The sequence below is a fragment of the Triturus cristatus genome, chromosome 9 (genome assembly GCF_964204655.1).
Source record: "Triturus cristatus chromosome 9, aTriCri1.1, whole genome shotgun sequence".
NCBI classification, from domain to species: Eukaryota; Metazoa; Chordata; class Amphibia; order Caudata; family Salamandridae; genus Triturus; species Triturus cristatus.
This window is the reverse complement of record NC_140592.1, coordinates 72,638,412-72,662,203: the sequence shown is the minus strand read 5'-3', so window position 1 is coordinate 72,662,203 and position 23,792 is coordinate 72,638,412. Positions and strand designations below refer to the sequence as shown.

At 44.3% G+C, this 23,792-nt stretch overlaps 1 protein-coding gene across 2 annotated transcripts in view; it reads right to left on the bottom strand.

Annotated features, from left to right (window-relative positions):
• Positions 1–18,274: 18,274 nt before the first annotated feature.
• The window catches only part of CFAP100 (cilia and flagella associated protein 100), a 107,438-nt gene continuing 101,920 nt past the window's right edge, over positions 18,275–23,792 (bottom strand). For both annotated transcript variants that reach the window (XM_085624427.1, XM_085624426.1), the window contains exon 16: positions 18,275–19,916. In XM_085624427.1, coding sequence (XP_085480553.1) covers positions 19,803–19,916 — 114 coding nt within the window. In that variant the 3' untranslated portion in view covers positions 18,275–19,802. The remainder of the gene's footprint in view (positions 19,917–23,792) is intronic.

Here is a 23,792-nt window from a genome sequence, read left to right as displayed (position 1 = left end):
GGAGCAACAATTGCGTTTCTAGCCAACACACCAATTCAAGACATTTGCAAAGCGGCTACATGGTCTTTAGTGCACACATTCACGAAACACTACTGTGTGGATATCCAAATGAACAAAGAAGCGCAAGTGGGACAGAAGGTCTTGCAACACATTTTCAGTAACCAATGCTCATCTTCCACCCAGCCACCACTATGAGGACAAACCGCTACAAAGTCGATGCACAGCATAGTGAATCTAGAAAGATTCACGCTGCAAAACGTATAGTTTCTTACCTGTCGGTGTAGTTTTGCAGCTTGAAGACTTTCTGGATTCACTAGCGAACCCACCCTCCTCCGCCAGAAAGATGAGACAGGAGGATAAAGGGGGGTAAAAGGTGAAAGACTTTACAAGGATGATATGAGAAGAAGAAAAAAAGAAAGAAAAAAGAATCCGAAGATGGCGACCAAAGGTGGGAGCTTCCGGAGGAAGCGCGTCGACGTCACGAAGGACACCAAATGGTGGTATGTCGACGCCCACCTGGGCCACGAAAAAAAAAAAAAAGAAATACTACAATTCCGGACCCAACCACTAGATGGCAGAATAATGCACAGCATAGTGAATCCAGAAAGTCTTCAAGCTGCAAAACTACACCAACCAGGTAAGAAACTATATGTTTACATATACTGGGGCGTGGGCGAGACTGGTTAGGAATCTTCCTAGTAGGTACTCCGTGCGGCTTGTCAAATGCCATTTTTTTTTTCTGAAGACTATATTTGTCATGAACCATTTTTCTAAAAATGGGATGCAGGAGCCTTCTGTTCCCTCTTCTCCTTCAGGGATACCAAAAATGTGGAGATTCCCTCGTCTAATTCTATCTTTGAGTTCTACTAGGTCTTTAGTTAGTGATTTGGTGGTCTTATCTAGAGCCGAGATGATTTGTGTGTTTTGCTTTTGGTGTCTCCAATGTTACTAATTCTGTTCTCAGTCTCTGGGGTCCTGGTATTAATTTGTTTAATGTCCTGGCGCAATGCGCAAATTTCATTCTGCAAACGTCTATTTTCTTTAGTCGACTTAGCCAAGTTGTGGACGTCTGCTAGTTTCTTTAAGAGCTTCTCCGTCGTAGCGTTTATATCATTCTTGCTCTTGAGTGGTGAGTTCGGGTTCGGTGGGTTCGCCTTAGTCCTTTTCAGATTCACTTTATTTTCTTTTTCTACCAGGTTAGTTTTTGTGCTTTCTGATTTGGCTGGATATTGTTGCCTTTGTACGTCTTCCTTTGCTGTCTTGTTCACTGTATTATTCCCCATATAATGGTATAAGTAGATTGAGTGACCCGAGTTGTGGTTCACTTCGTTGGTGTAGGAAACTGGGTTTTTGTTGCAGCACCCCTCCCGTCTTTTTGCCTGGTTTTTGATGCAACTTTGACTGAAGTGTACTGTGTCCCTGCTAACCAGGTTCCCAGTACCAGTGCTCTTTCCCTAAAAGCTGTCCAATTGTTTCCCCAATTGGTAAAAACCTTTAGCACCCTCTAAGTCCCTAGTAAATGGTACCCTGGTACCTATGGCCTGAGATATTAAAGAGGGCAGCTAAGGGCTGCAGATCGAATTGTACCCATCTATGGGACCCCTCACCAAGCACTGCCATTGCACCCTGCATGTCTTGGTGCAGACAAAAGTGAAAAAGCGACATGACACATATCCCTGTGTGCGATGCCCCCTACCACTCACTGCATGTGATACTTGTAAGTCACCCCTACAGCAGACCTGACAGCCCTATGGGAGGGTGCTTAGTACTACATGTGAGGGCATACCTGCACGAGCAGTTATGCCCCTGTGTTAGTCCCTTCCATTATTGCCAGTCCAAGTGACCAGGGAAGCCATTTAAAACAAATGTGCTGGATGCTGATGAAAACAAGTTCCCCAGCTTCATGATGGCTTCACTGAAAATAGGGATGTTTGGCATCATATATTTTGTACTGGTAAACCCACACTGATGCCAGTGTTTGATTTACGAATACATTCACTCAGAGGGCATTGCCCCTTGAAAACCTACCAGCCTCTGGTATCCTTGCTGACTGGTTTCTGCCAGCCTACCACCCGAGACCGAGAGCCTCTGCCGCCTTTGAAATGCAAAGGAAAGTAAGCCAGACTCCTTTGTCCAGGACACCCCTTGTGTAGTCCTATGATTTAAAAGTGGAAAAAACCCAGTGGCAGTGTTAGCAATGGAGTCAGTTTTGGAGTTGAGCTGTTCAAGGTTGTAGTACACTTTTGAACTTGGGTTAAGTAACTAAAAAGATTTGATCTGATAGACACTTGTAGCCTCAGATTCTTCACCTTAGAATAATCTCCAGGTGTCAGACTGAATCTGGATGTTTTTTGAGCAGTACCCCTGCATGCCAGTAGGTGGCAGCTTTCGACTCTCGTCGGACGTGGCATGTGCGGTACCTACATCAGCCCCAGCCCAACATGCTGATATCAGTTCTTTCCTTTCTGTGCCAGATGGCGCTGATTCAGTCATAGCTACCTTCACTCATCATCGACTGGCTTTTTCTGACTTATTGTCAACTATTTTTGAGGGTTCTTCTCTCCTGGTGTGAAAATCTCACCCATGAAACTGGCTGGTTTCAAATCATGTGGTGCCTGTCACAGACGGATATCTGTGGCAAACCCCCACTTGGTGGTGTTGGAGATAGACCACAACTCCAAGACCAATACAGAGTGAGATGGGGGTCATCCGCCACTGTTTCCGGCGCCGACCAGGATCATGCTTTCTGGATTGGAGCCAATGCCTTTTACGTTTAACAAGCCTGGAGAGGGAGATTAATAGGAGCAGCCTGAGAACACTTATGGATACCAGGGTCGCTTAGATGAGAATGAGGACATCTGGTATGAGGAACTGGCAGAGGCCAATAGATTAGACAACTCGCCTGACTCAGCTTGGTCTTTCCTCCTATGCTGGATATGGAGGAGTGAGCCCTTTGCTATGGTGGTGCGAATGAGGCTGAGAACTTGGACCTTCACCTGCCTACAGTGGTAGTCAAGACAAACGTCTTGACAGAGGTACTTCAGCTGGGAGCTGCCTATGGTCTTGGAGGAGGCCCGGGCCATACTCTCCCAAGCTATTGCCGACCGGTTGAGCCGCAAGAAAGTTCACCGTACAATGTGAACTCTACACTGTCTGTGACACCATGCCTAGCTGAGAACAACTAGTTTTTCCAGGGGATGTCAAAGCCTCGCTTATGGACATGCCATTTGCTGGCTCCCAAAGCGGTACAAAAGGGGGTGGTGATGGACGGAGCATCAGAACCAATCAAACACTCACACCCAGTCAAAAGATCTGGGTTGGATCCATCACCGTTCTTTAGCCCACTCTGCCACCCCAGTTCAGACATGGCCATATGCAAATCAGTCTGACCCTGTGCCTCATGGGAACAGTCCAGCCCGAACTGCCAAGCCAGGCACTCGCACCCAGTCAAAAGATCTGGGTTGCCAGAAGAGTGGGCTAAAGAACGGTGATGGATCAAACCCAGATCTGTTGACTGGGTGTGAGTGTTTGATTGGTTCTGATGCTCCGTCCATCACCACCCCCTTTTGTACCGCTTTGTTCGCCATAAGTTGGCAGGGTATGCTCAGACGTTGAGACCCTTGCTGACTTTGCCACTGGATTCAAGCAAGCCTGGCTGAAAACGGCTGAAATGCCAGAAACCGGTCCTAGGAAGCTTGTTTCCGGTCCAGGGAAGGCATGGCTTGGCAGTTGGGGCTGGACTGTTCCCATGAGGCACAGGGTCAGACTGATTTGCATATGGCCATGTCTGAACTGGGGTGGCAGAGTGGGCTAAAGAACGGTGATGGATCAAACCCAGATCTGTTGACTGGGTGTGTGTTTGATTGGTTCTGATGCTCCGTCCATCACCACCCCCTTTTGTACCGATTTGCTGGCTCCCGTCTTTGGAGAGAAGGCAGACTCAGCGCTAGAGAGCTCTAAGAACTGCAGAGCTATGACCAGGTCCTTGGGCTGTCTATGGCTCCTCTTCCCAGCCACCACGGCCAACAGGCTTACCAGACTTTTCGTGGTAGAGGACGTGGGTCCTATAGACAACGTTGGACAGGTAGCCAAAGGTTGAGTCAGTCCACTACCTACCCGGCAGCCACAGCTTCCAAATCCTTTTAGTTGCCCTCCGACCTTCATGGGCATCAGGGGGGTGCGGGGGGTGCAGGATACGCCATCACCTGCACCACTGGTGGTTAGAAACATTGGACCGTTGGGTTTGATAAATCGTCCAAATGGACTACTCCTTAATCTTCATGACTACCTCCCCATCCATGCCACCCACTTATGACCAGTTGATGGAGGATCACCTCTCCTTGCTCCATAAAAAAGGGCTGGTTCTCTTGGCCACGGGAGCCATAGAGAGGAGCCGGCATTGAAAGTAGGTTGTGGTTGCTATTCCTGCTATTTTCTGGTGCTCAAAAAGAACGGAGGCCTTCATCCTACCCTAGACCTGCACCTTCTTGAACTCTTCCTGGAAAAGGAGAAATTAAAGATGCTCATGCATGCCCAAATTCTGTCTGCCCAGGTCCCAGTAGACTGGATTGTATTGTTGGACTTGCAGGACACATATTTCCTCATCCCCGTCTTGCCTGCCCACAGATGTTACCTGCAGTTCACGGTGGGGCAAGAGCACTTTCAGTTCGAAAGTGATGGTGGTGCTTGAGGCTCATCTGCAGGGTTGGGGGGGGGGGAAGGGTGGGGAGTTCCCAGTATTTCTACCTCGATGATTGGCTCTTGAAGGCGCGCTCGCCCCAGGCAGTTGTCTCCGACCTCAAGACTATGGCGTACCTTCTGCACTCGTTTGGGTTCACTATCAACGTGCTGAAGTCACACCTGACTTAGTCTCAGATGCTCCCTTTTATCTGAGCTGTTCTGGACACAGTGCCATTTCAGCGGTATCCCAGAGGTTGCTGGGCCTCATGGCCTCCTGCTTGTTACTCAAGCCCGTTAGCATATACAGGCCCTGTAGTCAGACCTGAAGTCCCCGTGGGTACAGCACCAGGGGAATCTCTCAGACATTGTCCAGATCTTGGAGAGATTTGCAAACGATCTGCAGTGGTGGCTGATGATCCATGATTGGGTCATGGTCAGACCCCTCTCCCTTTCCCAACCAGAGCATACTGTGATGACAGATGTGTCTCTTCTGGGATAGGGCAGCCATCTGGGAGAGGTGGAGATCAGAGGACTCTGGTTTCTGACGGAGTCTGAGCTCCACATCAATCTGTTGGAGGTTCTGGTGATTCTCTTGACATTGAAAGCCTTTCTTCCTTCGATCAGGGGAAGGCTGGTGCATGTGTTGATGGACATCACCACTGCCTTGTGGTATGCAACCAACAGGGTGGGGTGAGGTTGTGGACTCTTTGTCAAGAGGCTCTACATTTCTGAACATGGCTGGAACGCCAGATCATTTCCCTGGTGGTTCAACACTTGGCGGGCTCTATGAATGCCAGGGTGGACAAAACTCAGCCAAAGATGTCTAGCAGATCACAATTGGCATCTTCACCTGGAGGTGGTGAAAGGACTCTTTCAGCAGAGGGGAGAGCCTTAGTTGGAGCTTTTTGCCACTGCGGAGATAGCACAATGGCAGCAGTTTTGCACGCAGGAGTTTCCAAGACGACGCTTGCTCGATAATGTTTTTCATCTCCAGCAGAGCTCCAGCTCTGTATGCCTCTCTGCCCAAACCACTCCTGGCTAGAGTGCTCGAGAAGGTCAGGAACGACCAGGCCCCAGTAATTCTTGTGGCTCCGGATTGGTCACAGGGAGTCTGGTATCCTGCGCTGTTGAGCATGAACATCAGTCCTCCAATCAGGCTACCTCTTCGAGAGGATCTTCTGTCACAGCAACAGGGGAGGGTTTTGCAGCCAAACCTGCCCACCTATCACCTTCAAGTTTAGAGATTGAGCGGTGACAGTTGACAGTTTTCAACCTTCCTCCCGAAGTCTCTGATGTAATTCTGGCAGCCAGGTGTCCTCCACATCAGTATACACCTGCGTTTGGGATGTGTTTGTGACATGGTGTGATTCCCATAACATTTTATCCTAGGTTCTTTTGTTTGCGCTTTCTTTATCCTGGGCATAGTACAAGGTTATTCTTCAGCCATTTTGGCATTCTTGCAGTTGCCAGACCTTCTTTATTTAGGTCACCTTTTGTCGTTCGGTTTCTTAAAGTCTTTCAGCACTTTTCCCCTAAAGACCAATAATGCCCAAGTGGGATCTGAATCTTGTTCTCACTTTTTTTTTTCTTTTCATATATATGCACCCTATGGTCCTTTGCACAATTACCCTCCTAGGCCTCTGCCCAGCAAAACTGCCTTTACAAGTGGCCAGAACATTGGCCAATGGGGTCAGCCTGTTGCTGGCACTCTCTGCACACCCTCCCTACACTACCTTCTACCCGGACAAGCTGGTCCTCCGGACCCATGCCTTCTTCCTTCTAAAGGTCGTGACTACCTTCTACGTGGGCCAGAACATCACCCTACATCTCAAAATGGATAGTGCGCTGCCTCATGATCTGCTATGCCTTAGCCAAGAAGCAACCCCCTGAGGATTTGCGTGCTTATTCTACCAAAGCGAAGGCGTGCAACCACTGCAAAGGCACGTGGAGTCCCACTCCTGGACATCTGTCATGCAGCAAAATGGGCATCTTTGTACACCTTCACCAAACACTGCCTGGACAGTCAAGTCCATTGCAACAGGCACTTCACCCTTTTGATCCTAGTGGACTCATTGATTTAAAATTGACTTTTGAAGACCGACCTCTAGGGCGGCATTGCTTCGGTATCTATTTTAAGGTGAGGAGTTTGCTGTTTGAAGTCTCTATCAAATAAATAAGTTACTTACCTTCGGTAATGCCTTATCTGGTAGAAACTCTGTCTAGCCACGGATTCCTCACCAACAGTCCCATCCTCCCTGATCTGTAAGCTGATTGCAGTATAAGGGACACTGTTCTCAGGATTTAATTTTCTTCACATCAGTGGTCCATTCTCATCTTGGGTTCTGGCATGGAAAATCAGGAAAGTAACTGACATCAGCACGCCAGGGTGGTGCCTATATAGGTACCGCACCAACCCTTCCCTTGTAGTCAATGCTGCCGATGTGGAGCCTAACGATGCCACCTACTGATGCTCAGTGGTACTGCTCAAAAAAGTCCTGAATCATTCAGACACCTGGGGCTTATTCTAAGGCAAGAAATCTGTGGCTAGATAGTCTCTACCAGATAAGGCATTACAGAAGGTTAGTAACTTGTTAGTCTATTAAATATTTGAAAAACATTCGCTGAAAGTGCTTGGAAACAAAAGACTTGGAGCTTCCTTTAGAGTAATAGAAATCCTGTGTTTTGCCACTTTCCTCTTTGTTCTCCAGCCTCATTTAGATGTGGGGTACTGATTAGTTTCCAGAAGCAGATCCTCAGCCAGTTCTGCTGTGAAAAACATGGTCTCAAAAGCCATGGCTTATGTTGAGTGGGAGGTTGTGAATGTAAATCTTTGCAATCCATGTTATAATGGTCTTGGCAGGACAAAAAGGAACCCTGTCTCCAAAACTTGAAGTGTATCAGGTACATTATTTAATTGATGTATCAGAAACAAACCCCTCCAAGTTGAGGGGCTAGTTTGAAAAACAAAAATCTCGACCAAACAGTCATAGTACTTTCTGTAAAAATGGCCCCATTATATAAGCTGAAGGACTTTCATTGGTCTGATATTGCCATCATCGCAGGGAGTGTGGGGTTATGGAGGGGCGGTATGGGGTAGTGGGTTGACTATTACAAATCGCTTTCCTGTATCTCTTGGCTTGATGCTACCAGAATCCTTTCATGCATATGCACCCCCCACTCCTTTGCAGTGTGTTCCTCTTCTACTGTACCACAAATCATCCTATTAATTACCCTCTCCCCCTTGATCAATTTGCACCAAACTGCATTCATTTGGTAATCTCAGCTGGCCAAATTTGTGGCACAGGTCTATATTGCTCTGTGTCGTAATGCGTTGGGTCTGGTGTGGCTTTCAGTCGGGAGCTGCGGTGCTCTGTGTAGCACGGCACAAGATCAGGTGAAGCTTTCGGTGGGAAACTGTGTTGTGCGTCTCTGCATCGTTCTGCATTGGATCCAGTAGCACCTTCAGTGAAGAGCTGCACAGCTCTGCGTTGCTGTGCATCAGGTCCGGTGAATTGTGTTAGGCAGAGAGAAGTACACTCTGACTTCAGCCAAGGGTCGAGGACCTTGACAACTGCTCTTGGAGGTAAGCAGAGGGGACCAGTTCAGGTTTATTTAGGTCATGTCAGATGGGAAGCAGGAAAGGCCACTGGAAGCTTGTTGTGTTACTGTAGCTCGAAAAGATGGCCAGCCAACTGACCCAGTCACTTCTGGGGCCCACGGTTCACGACAATCAGGTCCAGTCTTCCTTCAGGATCATCAGATAGCAGGGCAGGCCTTCTCATCTTCACAGGTTCAAGAGTGTTCTGATTTCACGTTCTGGGAATGCCACTTTTATGCCCAGTTCCAGCCTGTGGGTGGATGACTTCCCTTGGTCTAACTCTAAAACTCGTTCTGGTCAGTTCTTTCCTTTCCCCGGAGTTTGGTCCAGTGTGGTTAGGGAAACAAAGGGCTAGCAGGCCCAGTTGTGAGCTGCATCTGCCAGTGATGGGTAGGCCTCCTCTGAAGTCAGGAAGGGCTGGGTACAGATCCTAGGCTACACTTTAAAGTGCAATCAGGGCAAGATCGAAGCTTCTCCCCAGCCACCCTGTCAGGAAGCCCCTCACCTTTCCTCACCCCGCCAGTTTGTCCTTTGTCTGGGAGGAATACACATCATACCACAGGAGAGCCATTGGCAGGTGACCCTGGACACTGCAGAGAGGCACGTTTTACTTAGAAAGGAAAATGCCCACATTCTAAAAGTAAATGTATAGGAGTTCTGTGCTCATAGAACTGTATCAATTGTCAACAGTGGCAAATCGTTTGTATATATCCTTTGCACGTTTAAGATTACAAATTTGTCACAAACCACTTGCACCACACCATTTTTCTTGGAGCACCCATATTGACTTTTATGTTTGCAAGAAAGTAAAATCTATGAATTTCACATACAATGGATTGTGTATGTAGTTGTCAAGGGAGCATAGGCTCTAAGCTCTCTTCGAGGGAGCCTTGTTCTGTACTATTTATGTACTGCCAGGGTCCCAGGGCTATTGGGTGACCCCCTTTCTGTTCATAGCTTTTTAAAAAGTGATTTAGGAAGTTGAAATCAGACGTGGCCATTAGTTTGGATTTTAAATTCCTATCCCACTAAGTCCTTGAATCATTTTTCTAGCTAATCCCAAACTGAAGTCCTGCATTATACTGCGTTATAATGTAACCCAGTGCTTTTCTATGGGAGAGCTAGTCTTGCCACAGTGGAAAACAACTTTGGAGATTTTCCACTGCTAGGACACATAAAATATTGAACATATAAGTCTTGCTTTTTTACATACCAGGCGTGACTTACATGTATTTGAAAGGAAGGTTTAGGCCTTGCAAAAGGTTTATTTTCCCAGTTCGAAATGGCAGTTTAAAGTTGCACACACAGGCTGCAATGGCAGTCCTGAGACAAGTTAAACTGCACTACTTTAGTGGATGGCACAATGAGTGCTGCAGCTTTCTAGTAGAGTTTAATTTACAGGCCCTTGGTACAGGTGGTACTATGTACTAGAGACTTGTAAGTAAAATGAATGCACCAATCCGGTGTAGAGAATGTTTCCATGGGTGAGCACAAACACTTTGCTGCGGATAAGCAGGAGTAACGTGTGCAAAGTTATATGGCCAACAAAAATGGGGTCGGCTAAAGCAGGCAAAAATCTATTTGGAATACCACGGAAAGAATTGTAATTTCCAACAGTCACTGAAACACATTACTGAAAACCTGGCGATCACTGGTGACATCAGACATCATTCTACATTCTTAAAAGGACAACACTGGAAGACCGTAATAAATCACAGGAGATACAGTCATTATGTACTTTAAAAAAAAGTTATTTATAAATGAGAAATGCATACAGTAACAAAAGCCGGTATTGTTCCTTAAGCAATACACTATAAAACAAATAAAAATGGTTCATATTAACATTGTTTTATGAAAGTCAATAACTAAAGGGATAAAGTTTAGGTATACAAGTGCACAGTTTGTTTACTGCAAGATTTAAGGGGTTCAGCTATTAGATGAAACTGACAAGGGCAGGCTGCAAAGACTTTAATTGCGTAATGTATTTCCTTCTTAGCACAAGGACCAGCAGTGAATGAAATATTGTGTAGTGGAACTATCATATGATGTAAAGTAATGTTGTGTTCTCCACAATTTGTGGAAGTCTCAAGGTATTAAAACAGTTACAGGATCATTATATGGTGTTTTAATTCATCATGTGATCTTGCATCTGTCTTCAGAATAAATGTGTGCTTTTTCACTGCTTGAAGTGGCACTAATAAGCCATATCTATCAAGATATGGCACATTGCTGCTCTGTCCTTGCGCTGGGGCCAACACCGGCACCCTTGCACCATTGGGCAAGTGTGCCTACATTGCAGGAAAGATTGTGTTTGGGCTCCTCCTGCACAAAAAACAATCCTTTGAGGCTTTTTCCACGAGGAAAAAATGAGGAGGAATAAAGATATTTCTTCTTGTTACACCCCACCTGGGGGGGTGTAGCATTTTGCTGCATTCCCAGGTCTACCACTCATTGTAAATCTGGGAATATGCCAAAATCCATGTGTGGATGCATGGAAACACTCACGCTCCTCCCATGGAACTCCTCCCTAAGCAGAGAATGCAAGACAGTGGCTGGCGCTGCCTTGCATTACTCCAGAATTAGCAATCCACGCAGGATCACACAAGGTGGCATTGCATGGCTTGGTATATCTCATTCTAGGGTTTGCATCGCCCCGCATTCCCTTGCGTAGCGCAAGGGCAGCGCAAAACCTTCGATAAAGCTGGGCCTGAATACTTGTGTGTTATGAGGTCCAGCCTCTCGCTTTCACTTTGAAATGCTTTAGCTCTCGCTGGAGTCAGAAAGCTATTTGAAAGTGGCAGAGCAAATTCTTGTCTGGCTTTGTTTCAAGCATCTCACAATGGCTAATTGTCATGAAATCGGTCATGATAAATAATAGGAAGTGGAAGTAAATAAATTCATACAAGCCTTGTATCTGATCCACGGCTGAATACTACTGTGTTAGATTTATCAAGCCAACCACGGCCAGCTTGCATGACCCTGAGTGGATTGATAAATCGAGGGTAACACAAATCGCTGTGTTGTGTTACTCTACCCCAGGGAAGTGTTCCATGGGTGCAGTGTAGGTGTTCCTACGCATCCACTCATGGTGGACATGGGAAAGCATCAAAATGCTAGGCCTTCCCAGGTGAGGCATACCGAGGAGAAATAACTTTCCTGCAGCACACGTAGAAAGAGGAAAATACCTTGGGGGACTATTTTTGTGCTTGCAGGCACCCTGATGCAAGGATGCCTGTGTTGGTGCTAGGCAGCACATTGTGTGCCAGTGCAAGCAAAGACAGAAATGTGCCGCACAATGTTAAAAACAGCGAATTCCTGCCCTTTCTGTATTTCACAGTGCAGCAAGGTCGCTAGCTGCGCTACGTGTTTTTTTTTATAAATGTGCCCCTGAGTTTTGGATGTGGCTTTCCTTTGAACCCAAAGATGCTGCAGAAATAATGAATATGTTGATGTGCTGAAGTGCCACAGGCATTCCTGCCTTCAGTCAGCCATGGGTCACAAATAAAACCAAAACAGGCAGTCAATGCTATTAATTCACCTTAACAGCTGTGTTTGCTGGACGACAACCAGAGTCTTAAATTCGTATACTGGGAGGTCTCTCTTACAGATACTCCTCCAGAAGAGCAAAACTTACAGGCAGATAAACTGCTACACTAGTACATAGAGGGTGCAAGTCTCATTGACACTGTTGTTCGGTTTGTTGTCAGCACTGTGGCTATAATATCTGATAGAGTGGATAGTTCCCCCTACTGAATAGTGATATACCATTCGAGAACACCACTGTGTGTATCAATAAACAGTACAAAGATGTAACTACCTTATAAGTTCTCTAGCTTCTCTTCAGGTCCTTCACTATTGCCCTCTCACCAAGTAGCAGAGAAATAACTATTTTACAATTTCGGAATACTGTGTATCCAAAGTTTGTAAACCATTGATTTAATAAAAAGAAAAGGTTTGTGAACATCTTTAAAAAACAGAAAAGGATGATATCATTGTTAAAATAAACCAGGAGGTGTAGGTAGCTCTTAAAAGAGCCTTTGGGTGCAGAAGTGATAGTATGAAATGGAACGTATATTCAAGCCACACCAAGACGAACAGTACTCTGGAAATTACACAAAGACAGAGAGATGAACACCAATGAAAGGTGGTAAACTTGAAATATTTTGAAGATTATTGCTTCCTAAACGTAATGGAATTAATTTGGGATGGGGTTGACTGTACAATTATTGTACTTCTGGAATGACTACACTTCAGTACATACCATGGCATACCAAGCACTTTACCTTAATTCTGACACCAATCTTCAGGTTATACTCTCAAGCATACTGTTAATGCTAATGGGTCTAGTAAATAAAAGATTAAAGACACAACTGTCAAGAGAATTGTCAAAATATATCTTGACAGGTCTTTAATAACTTGGAAGTCACTCCGTCAACTTTCACTACTGAAACGTATAAGGAGGATTTTCACACAAAGAATCATCAAGTGATTAGGAGCTCATGGAAAATTTGAATAAAAGATATCCTTTTCTCAAACACAATTCCATCGGTCAATTTAAATCATTTGTTCACTTACCTCATAAAAGGTTTATGAACATTAATGGACAGACACCATGGTAACACCAATTAAGTACATCACATAAAAAAACAATTCTGGATACCTCTAACTGCAATTCATGACCTTTAGACAATTCCCTGGTGCCAGACTGGATTGGGAGAATTGTTTAGCCTGCTCACATATGCCAGTCGGTGGTAAGGTGTGGCTCTGCGGTGACAATGTACCACCCCAGAAGTGATCGAACAGAGCTGCATGTTAACGCCCAGGGCCGGACTGGGAACTGAAACAGGCCCTGGCAAAGAGCTCGGCTGCCCCTGGATGAGGTGCTAGTGTAAAGCTTTGTGCCGCTGCTTTTGTTGCAGGGTGCCAAACCCGGGCACGGTAACAAACTGCCCCCACCCTGGACACCCACCGGGGAAATGCCCGGTGCCCGCTATGGCCAGTCCGGCCCTGGCCATGCCTGCACACTGATATCCATTTGTTTGTTTCCGCACCCTTCAAAGAGAATCCAGAGCTTTACTCATAAGTTTGCCAGTCTTAAAACGACTCCCAAAACCTTTTCAGTATGCTAGAGAATGTTTGAAGCCATATTAAGACTTCAGGAAGCAGATATTGGTAACAAACCTGCATGAGGTATGCCTGTGGTGCTTGAGATCTGATCACAACTCCAAGATGTGTGACAAGTGTGCTTTTAGGTCAGTGATTTGGGAGCGAGAAGCAAAACTATGTCATTGTACATAAAAGGTCATAGTAAAAGCATAGGTCTCTATCCTGCTCCCAGTTGGGGGCCTGATCCTGCTCACGAGGCAGCTGCCATGAAAAGTCCACATCGCAGTCCAAGTCTTCCAGTATGTCCAAGTCAGAATTTAGGTACAAGAAAACAACAAGCATTGGCATAGCCAATAGGTCTCGCTTTTGGGACCTTATAAGTATTTAGTTATGCAGTACAATATCCTTGGTGCAACAACACCAACTGTTGCATGGCTAAACACTTATAAGGTCCTAAAGGCGAGACCTATTGGCTATGCCAATGCTTGTTTTTTCTTGTAGCCAATATATTGTTTTAGCTTGATGAGGGACCAGAATCATCCACAAGAAGAATGTTTTGCAAAAATCATGACAAAAAAGAGCATAGGCAAAGCAGAAATGCTGATAGACAATGCCAGACCAATTGGCTTTGATAGTTCTCGTAATTAATATTGTATATAGATGAGATGTGGAGACCGTTTATAAAAGCACCCTTTCCTGCACGTTGCAAGCCGGCAGGACGCGTCCTCCTTCTTCCTTCCGTGCTTGCCTCCGGGAAACCCGTCTTCAAGCATGACGAAGGGAGACAGCGCTGGGTGAGCCATGCAGGGGTCCGGAAGGGAGAGGGGCAAAGGTAATCAACGGGGCAGGTTTAATTCTACTTTTACAAGTGAATGGGGTAGCAGTGGCTACTGCAGAGAGTGTGAGCTCACCTCCACGTGACTTGTATAAAAACAAGTTGCTATCTCCCATGAGAAAACCCAACATGCAACTATCTCCCATGAGAAAACTGTGCAAGCAAATCACAGACAGGTGTTCCACCACGAAAATCTAGGTTTCTCTTTCTGAAACCGAAACCAACCTCTTACCCTTTGCCAGTTGTGCTGTATATACACTTCCTCAACCAAAAACAAACAAACCGCCTTGGCCCTACCAACCGCTGTTACAAACAAGCTATGCTGATTAATGACAATTACTGTAAAAACAAATGGATAGTTATAATGTGCACCTCACCGAGTTCATTTATTTTCTAAAGATTCCCTTTTTCCTTCACACATAGTCACGGGTATTGGGAATAAGTCACAGGATGGAAGGAGTGCGAACCAAAAGAGGATTAGAAATTGTGATCCGTTTACAATCCTCCCTCACTCTGCCCATTAAGACGCGCCGTTGACAAACGAATGCACGCGTGAGAGAGGAAAGTGGCAAGATAGGGAGAAAAGCCCAGGGCTGAGATGACGGCGGGAAACGTGCACGCTCAAGCGCTTCACAAAAAAGAAACGTATTTCCCTTACAGCTGACACAGGTGGAAGAACAAAAGCAGCCACTCAGAGAAGGGGGTAAACACACAGGCTATGGACGGGCCAACAAATAAAAACAATTAATACAAACCAAGAAAATATAAGTAACAAAACAAATAGCTAATGAAAACCATCCAGGCAAGCTGGCAATATGCCCCTAATAAATCTGCACACTCTGGCAGGTTTTGACCCTATAAGAGCTTAGCTATGGGGTTAAAAAAGCAGAAGCCTATCAGGAGATCATTAATACATCCGATAAAAAGTCAAGTACTGAGCGCGAGAAAATTGTGGCAAAGTGATTTACACCTATTTAGAAAAAAAACACACAAGAGCAATGTCATAAGAAAAGTCTGTCTGTGTTTTGAATGAGAATACGCACACGAAAAAACATTTTTTTTCTACCTAGAACACCAACATAATGCTTTCCAACTAAATACATAATGTAATCTCTTGTGCAAAGACCATACAGACCTGTGAGTTTTCCTACGCATTCGCCGCATGTTTGTTTCTGTCCAAGGTTTTCCCGCAAAGTTTGTTCACAGCTCGTACAGGCGCCCTCCGAGATGAGGTCGAGATCCCGTTCGCTCAGGTGTGGGGTATCAGCCAGGCTCCACCGCCGGCTGACAAGCGCGTGCAGGCCGCTGCTCGAGGAGCGGCAGTGCATCCTGGGAAAGCTCGCTTGGACAAGAAGGAGCCTCGTGGCCACCAGGAAGAACCAAGCACGTTGCCTCTTAGGGCACCCTCGAACACCGCACTACAGGTACATTCTTTCCAACGCGGTTTTACACCTTGAAACGCCATCCATCAGATTCTTACAAATGCCGAAAAGCACCCACCCCCTAATTGCCCCTCTCACAGTTTGTTATATCAGCTCCCAGCAGTCATCGTTCTAAAAGGGTTATTTTCATAGAAAATTATGAAAAATTCATTGAATTTTTTTTAATGTTTCTGACAGAAAAATGTTAATTGTTGACAAAAGGCTGCTAATAATCATAAGTAATAACTAAACAGACGCTTTATATTGTGAAGAATGGATCTGTATAAGTGTCAGGAAACGAAGCACCAAGGTAATTAGTGTAAACTATTTTATTTTTAACAAGTCTGTGCAAGTGTAACAAGCATTGGCCGCACGCGCGCCTCGCGCTTTAAGTTTAAAAAAAAAAAGAAAAACAAGCCCGGCGGAGCGTGGCGCGCGCTTGGGGGCGGGGGAGCGGACCCTTTGAAGTGCTCCCAAAAGGCGGATTGCATGGCGGCACGATGCGCGTGATTGTGCGCGTGCTAGCCATGCAATCCGCTTTTTGGGAGCACTTTTGAAACCCGTATTCTATAGTCTCGCTTTGCAATCGCTTACGCGATAGCAAGGCGAGACCTAAAAACCAAGCAGTACTTGACCCTATCATGGCACTCAGTCTAGTGAAATGGTGTAAGTCCATTGAGACCTCTGAACCACAACCGATCACACAGTTGATCCTGTCAGACCTTCAATTCCCGGAGTAATTTTCAATCCTGCAGTAAACAGTGGCATTCAAAGAGGATAAGCTGCAGATCTCTGGTGCTATGTCTTCCACTGTAGAGTCTTTGAGCCGCACAGAGCAGCAGGAATCTCAAGTCAGACTTCCATTGGCAGGTTTGCCCGCACACAGTCTGCCCATGCAGGGGATGCTGCAATGCAGACCCTGGCATGGACTTCCACTCTGGCACCAAGGTCCACAGCACTTTCTTCCATGGCAGTGCTGGTCGATGACTTGTTCTGACACTCGTCTCTGGCCCCCGAACCAGCGTTGACCCTATCAAGGCCTATGCCACGGTATGAAATTAAAGAAGCAAAACTATATTCATTCAACCAGATTAAAATCCAAATCCTCTGCCCTTACATCTGTTGCTGCAGAAAATTCAAGCTATTTTTGGGTTTGATTTGGACCCAATAAAAGAAACCCCCCCCATGTCCCTCAGGACATTGATAATGATGATGATATTGAGGAATAAGGACGAAAGCCTCCCCTCCACTATTACATTGAGGATTCATTGCATTTTGATCTACAAAATGCCAGTGGACTAGACATATCTCCTGAAACGGAGCTAGACTCGCCCCCTGGGAGAAAGCGCTGCATTCGTAATGGTGGTTAGGAGAATAGCTGAGGCACTAAGGTTGCAGTCTCCCTTTATAGAGATGAACACAACCTTGGCAATGTGTATGGTGATCACAGAAAGGCCTGTGTCTCCCGATCTTCTTTCGTCTCTTTATTTTAACATTGTGTCCACTCTAACATGACTATAGCCTTCGAAGACGGCCTTTTGCACCAGTCCTTCTTCTATTGCTCGCACCGCTTTTTCAAGCGTCTTTGACCGAGAGATGCTGGCTTTTCTGTGATCACCAAAAATGTTACCAAGGTTGATTCACTGGCGCCTCCTGCTACTCATAGGGAGTTTGGTGCGGGTCTTGTGAATCCCTAATTCTCGATACTTTTAATTCAGTATTTCCTGTTTATCAGCCACAATATAGGTAATTTTTACAGTTTTGATGCAAATTGTAACTTATGTCACTCAATGCAGAGATTGTACTCAGTGGTTCCTCTTGCATTGATTTGGTGGCCACAGTACCATTGGAGTTGGCCACTCTGCATCCGGCCCACACCAATGGGGACCATTCTCTGATCTAGCCAGCTCTCTACCCACTCGTCTTGACTGGTAAGCCCTTTCAGCACCTTGAGAATTATTGTTTATCCTTCTTTCTTACAGGATATCTCGCTTGTCCTTGTCTCCTGTTCCTTATCTGTTTTGTCAGATGCACCTACATCACCATCAATTTTGCCAGTTTTGAGTATGAACCAATACAATACTACTTTTAGTATCTACTCGGGACGATTCTCGCGGTGTCAGCCTTTATTATTTTAAGTAATGTTTGTATTTGTCCTTTTTCTTTCTCTATGTCAATTTTTTAATCAGCACTATTTCAGGCCTTCGTTGACCTTTGTGTCCTGATGATGATCCCACCATTATATTGGATCGAAACGCCATCGACAAACAAATACAGACTTGCCTATAGGAGAATAATTTAAGCATATGGGCTTTATATTCTGCATATTGTGATACAAACATTGCATAAACTATAGATATGTTTCACTTTGCATGAGCGTCGACCATGTTTGTCGATTCACTGATTTTACACCTCGCTCTTATTACTGTATTTACATTGTTTGTTCTTTAATATTTATTATTAAAATGTGTTTGCCTATGTGAATTGGGTGTTTTTTTAACATCATTACCAACCAAGGGTACCCTGTTAAACTTTAACCCTTACCCAGGCCACTCACTCCTTGCAACCTAACACATGTTTAGGATGGCCGGATACTATTTATACAAATCTAAAGAGAAATAATAAACATACATATGCAGAGCGTAACATACTGTTTATTATCATTGTTCCATATAGGGGCTCACAAGAGTCAAAGCATCAAGTAGGTACTAATGCACATTTTTTCTCGGTCAATAATTTGAATGAATTGCTTCAGTTTGTGAAATGACAGGAACAGGGAATCCTGGAGTAAATAAGCAACAGTTTCACAACAGAATTAAACTGTTATGGTAATAACATAGAAATTAACATTTGTACTGTATTTTTATTAGTACATGTCTTTCATTTTAAATGTTTTATTACATCTAATCTATTTAACACTGATGTACACATACACGCAAGCCCCTAAAGAGGGAAAGAGTTAATTAGGCTCCTTCTTGATGTTACAAATGCCAAACCCCATGCTTTGTATGTAGGTATCGAGAAGACACCTGTTGCTTTTCATATTATGTCCTGCTTCTAGGTGCTCTAGCCCCTATTCTGCACATGGTCTATTCATGAGTCCATCTAATATGGATGGCTGAAATTTTAATTAAGCTGGTGAAATTCCTGGAATTTTGCATTACGCTTGTTATGAGAAATTCCTGAAATCACACAATTACGCCACTTTGCATAATTATGCACCATCCATGGTACACAGTTACAGCAAATGGTGCAATTCTCAGTAATTCATGGTGAAAATCTACAGCAAATGCACAGGTACAGCACAAGGGAGCAGCAGTTTGCGGTGCTCTTGTTTAAATGCATTCTCCAAAAATTGACAGAAGGATGCATTTGGTGCAAAAATACAGGACGAAATGACAGATGTGCATTTCACATTAAGAAGCACAATCTCAAATAAAATGGACTTCATTTCCTGTAAATATGTGAAAGCAAATGACACAAATTTCGCAAACCTCTAGTCATGTATGTACTTCATACCAAGGGAAAAGCAAGAAGGGTCACTTGACAATCTCTGGGGACAGGTGTGGGCCCAAATGCAGCTGTGCACAGCCTAGGACCTCTGCTATTCGTTTCATTTTTTGTTTTTATACAGTAGCCAAGACCCAGAAGGGTGTCAGAGGGTGGTTCAAGTCAAAGGATGGAGGAAAGTGAGCACATGATAAAACCAAGTGTAGTGAGACGTCATAGAATATACATAACACTTCATTTAGGCCAAAACTAACTTGTCATTTACTACTGTTTGTGGGGGTGTTCCTGCAACAGAACAAAATTTAGCACTGCAAATGCAGACCCTTATAAAGGTAAGTGAGTGGATGCTGTGATTTATGTTGCACTGTTCTGCACAAGTGTCAGGGTAAAACCTTAGTAAATGTGGGCCTCTATTTACACATACAGGAGTAAAACAGGAACTATAGTCACAAGAATTGACATTTCCTTCCCACTGATCAAATTTATATTAAATATTATTTACATTTAGATTTGACATGATCATAGTGAATGATATGGCTCATACTGTCTAGCTCTAACAGCGTATGCCGGGATCACACTGTAATAATTTGCGAGGCAGCTCAAAGACTACTTTGTCTTTTTAACATGATTTAGCGCTATTGTGTTTTTGTGACTAACTAAAAAAGAAAATCATCTCTTCTTTTTCTTTATCGATTTTGTCCTGATCCTCGCTTTCCTTCATCTTAGAAGCAGGGGGGTCAGAACGAGCCATCAGCCTCCTCCCGGTCTGCAAGAATAAAAAAGAGAATTAAAGTCATAGTGTAGAATGGGAGTTCACATATCACTATGTACGTAGACCTGCCTATTTTTCATCAGCTGCATGTAAATTAATCTTAATTAGATCACAAGCATTTGTTTTGCAATTTAGGGAGTTATTTGCAAAAACACTGTCTAATGCGAATATACTTATCCCCTCTTCTAAATAAATTCTAGCTCTCCTGATATTTCAGTGCATGATGAAAATGGACCAAATAAACCTAAATTATCCCTTTGGTATTATTTATAAGTCTTTCGGTGAGTGACTAGACTCACTTGAAGCTGGGTGTTGGGTCATGACAATTTGCTTCCAGCGGTGGCTTGAAAAATAAAACGATCACTAAAACGATAATAAACCCGTTTTACTATCAAGTTCTAAGGTCCGGGCCGAGTCATGGGAGCGCAAATTCAGGGCGCTCAGTCCAATCCGGACGCTGCTTTCATGCTGCCAGCAGCATGAGAGTAGAGACAGGATTGGCTGCAGGGGAGTCTGGGAGCCTGTGCTGCAGCGAGGCCTTGGAACAGAAGAGCGGCAGGTAAGTTCTTTTTTGCCATATTTTATTTGTCGTCGTTGCCCCCGCACTTCACCACTCCACCCGCACACCAGCCGCTACTGTTTGGTTCCTGGATGCAGAGGGGCTGAGTGAAAATAAGTAAGTAGTCAGATAAATACGTTTGATACAAGAGACTTGAGTGGTTGCGTCAATAGCAGCTTGACAAGCTTGGGCAGAACACAGCAATGATGTAATAGAAAAAAACAATTGAAGTAGTTTTGGAAAGAGTTGTCTCGGCTTCCCAAAAACATTAGAGCTGAGCAGCAAATGTACCTTTTTTAAGAATAGCCCCAGAGCCTGACCTTTTAAATACTTTTAGGTTTATGTGCCTACATCATTTTAGTAAAATTAGATTTCACTCTTGAATATTATGATAGAGGGATCTCAGCACTAAAACATACAGCTCCCCTGATCTACAAAAGCATGTCGTGTCTAGGAGGGTAACAGACCTTGTCAGACTTTTAGTGCATCAACAAGGGATGTAAATTAAAACGGTTTGAAAATCCAATAGTTATCCGGAATACCTGTCATGGATCTGTCCATCCTGAACCTGCGTTCAACACACCTGAGCAACAACATAAACTTGTAATCCGCATTATTTTATTAATTCAAAGTAGGCAGCAACACAAAAGGAATGCTTTAGCCAGGGTTTAAGACAGTCCACGGTCTGTCTTATTTCAGGAAGAAACCTAGGCTCCATTTACAAAGGTATTTTTAGCTTAAGCTTAAAACTGGTAGCAGAAATCTTAGAACTGTCCCCAGCCACTGAGGACAATGTTCTACCTTGGCTTTCTCAAGGCAGTACAGAACCACTTGGACATCTGTGCTACCTTTTCTGACTTTAAGGGTAACTTTAAAGCCGAAAGAAAAGTAGTAAATAGACCCACATATCCTTTTGCCATGGTGTTATATTAACTCATGGAGGAACAGTAGCAATATTGATTTAAAAAAAATAGGTATTTAATCTTTCTTTGTGTATGAATACATTTATTGTATTTTGAAATGGGAATTATTTGTTTTACCCCCAACTAGGGGCCATATTATTAAGGACGGCGTTAAAATTATCGCCGGTTTAGTGGCAGGAAACTGCTGCTAAAGCGGCGATAATGGGCTTGATAATATGCCCTTGTGAATTCCCATAGAAGCCCATGTTCCGGTGTGAAAATGGGCTTCTATGGGAATTCACAAGGGCATATTATCAAGCCCATTATCGCCTCTTTAGCGGCAGTTTCCTGCCACTAAAGCGGCGATCATTTTAACTCCGTCCTTGATAATATGGCCCTATGTTCTTTCTGTTTTCCTTAGTTCCTCTTTGAGGAAAAAAAAGAAAATTGACACTGGTAAGTTTAAAGTGACCTACGCTGGAATAACACTGCCCCAATGATCTATGTGGAATCTGGTTTGTAAATCAGAAATAAAATTTCAAAAGAATAAAGCAATTCAGCTGATATTTTTTAAATCCCTCTTCATGTGCTGTTGGAGGTATTAGTGATATTTGCTGCATGTTGTATGTTTTCAAGAAGTATTGAAGTATGTTATATGTAACTTGTAGTATCTTAAATGTTTCACAGCTAACACTGGTGGGCATTGTAAATCAGTGTTAGCTTAACTAGAATGTTGGGACTGCATCTTGGTTGTCCCTAGTGATGGAATGTCGATGCTTGAAGTAAGTCAGTTATTCGGGGCCTGGCTTGATCTGATGGTGGCTGTGCTTCTGAGGCTGAAGTGTATTGGTTCCTACTTAATAAACCATCTTGACTTCTAACCTGCCGCTGCCTCCAACTTCATTTCATTGGCGACGACGGGAAAACACTGGACCCATCCTTGGACTTCTACACTTCAACTCAATCATCCAGGTCATTTCGACTTCACTTACCAAGATGTTCACTACTTTCAAGATCTTCAATTTCAAGATGCAACTGCTTCATACTTTCAAGACTTCATTGAACTTACTGTAAGTCTTTACTCACCCTTTTCAAGCGACTGTTGAACACCTGGAAGTGCTGCTTGTCAAGTAAGGAGATTTTGGTGGTTGGCGTTGGGAATTTCTATTGCTTTCCTCATCTGCCTCCCCATAATTTTCCTAATTTTATCGTTTTGGGTGAACTCGCTGGTTTCTAGTGGGCACGTGCATTCAATCCTAACGACCCTCTGCATGTGAAGGCCCGTGCTCATGCAATTCATCTCAGCGATTTTCTGCCTGCGAAGATCCGCGCCCGAGGACTCGCATTGCCATTGTTTCCTCACGCCCTGCTGGTTTTCGTCAGACGCGACGTATTACTACGTAGCGTGCGTCTTCAATTCTCACGTTCTGAAATTTATGGTTACTTTGTTGCCAAGATACTAACTTTTGTGTGAGCGCCCAGCCCCTCCCAGCACCGCTGATGCGCACAGCTTGCCTGCTGCTAAGCAACCAACCTTTCTTTGTGCGTTCAGCTGTTCCTTTTACCGCTGACGCACACAGCTCGTCTGCTACCGCTGACGCTCACAGCCTACTTGATTTCTTCTTGTGCTCAGCTTCTTTTGTCATCGCTGGCGCGCACAGCTTAACTGCTACTGCTGACGCGCACAGCGTATCTGTTATTGCTGAAGTGCACACTTTGACCAATTTCTTCTTGCGCTTAGCCGCTTTTGCTATCGCTGATGCGCTCAGCTTTTCTACACTCATTTTTTTTTTTTGATGCACAGTTGGCCTGCTTAAGCTTTTCGGTGTTTTGCAAGTTGCTTGTATCATTTTCACTGACACACACAGCTTTTCCTGATTTCACAAGTTTGTGTGCAGCTTCATTCTTCATTACTGACACACACAGTTTTCCAATTCTTTCTTGTTTGCCTCCACACATGCAGCTTCTCTGCATTACTGTGTTTGTTTGCACTTCTTTTTGTTTTCATTAATTTCATAGGTGTGCTGCACTCTCTAACATTAATTGATCCATACTTATTCGCCAACATGTAAAATGTTCTTCCTCCTATTTTTCTTATGAATCCCACAAATCCCTTGGACATTTTTTTCCATCAATTACGCGAGGGTGTGTGGATCATCTTTAAGCGCAGAGCGCAGGATGGCCTTATTACTTCATTGCCTTGGCTCAGATGGCCAAGACGTTTTTCAACACTTGCCTGACTTGCCTGTTGAAATAAATAATGACTTAAATGAGTATGAAATTTGCATGAAGAAATTAGACTTACATTACTGACCTAAAGTTTCCAGGGTTTTAGAAAGATCAATTCGGGAAACGAATGCAAAGCTCAGGTGAATCTGTGGAAGAATATGTTTGTGTTGAGGAAACTTG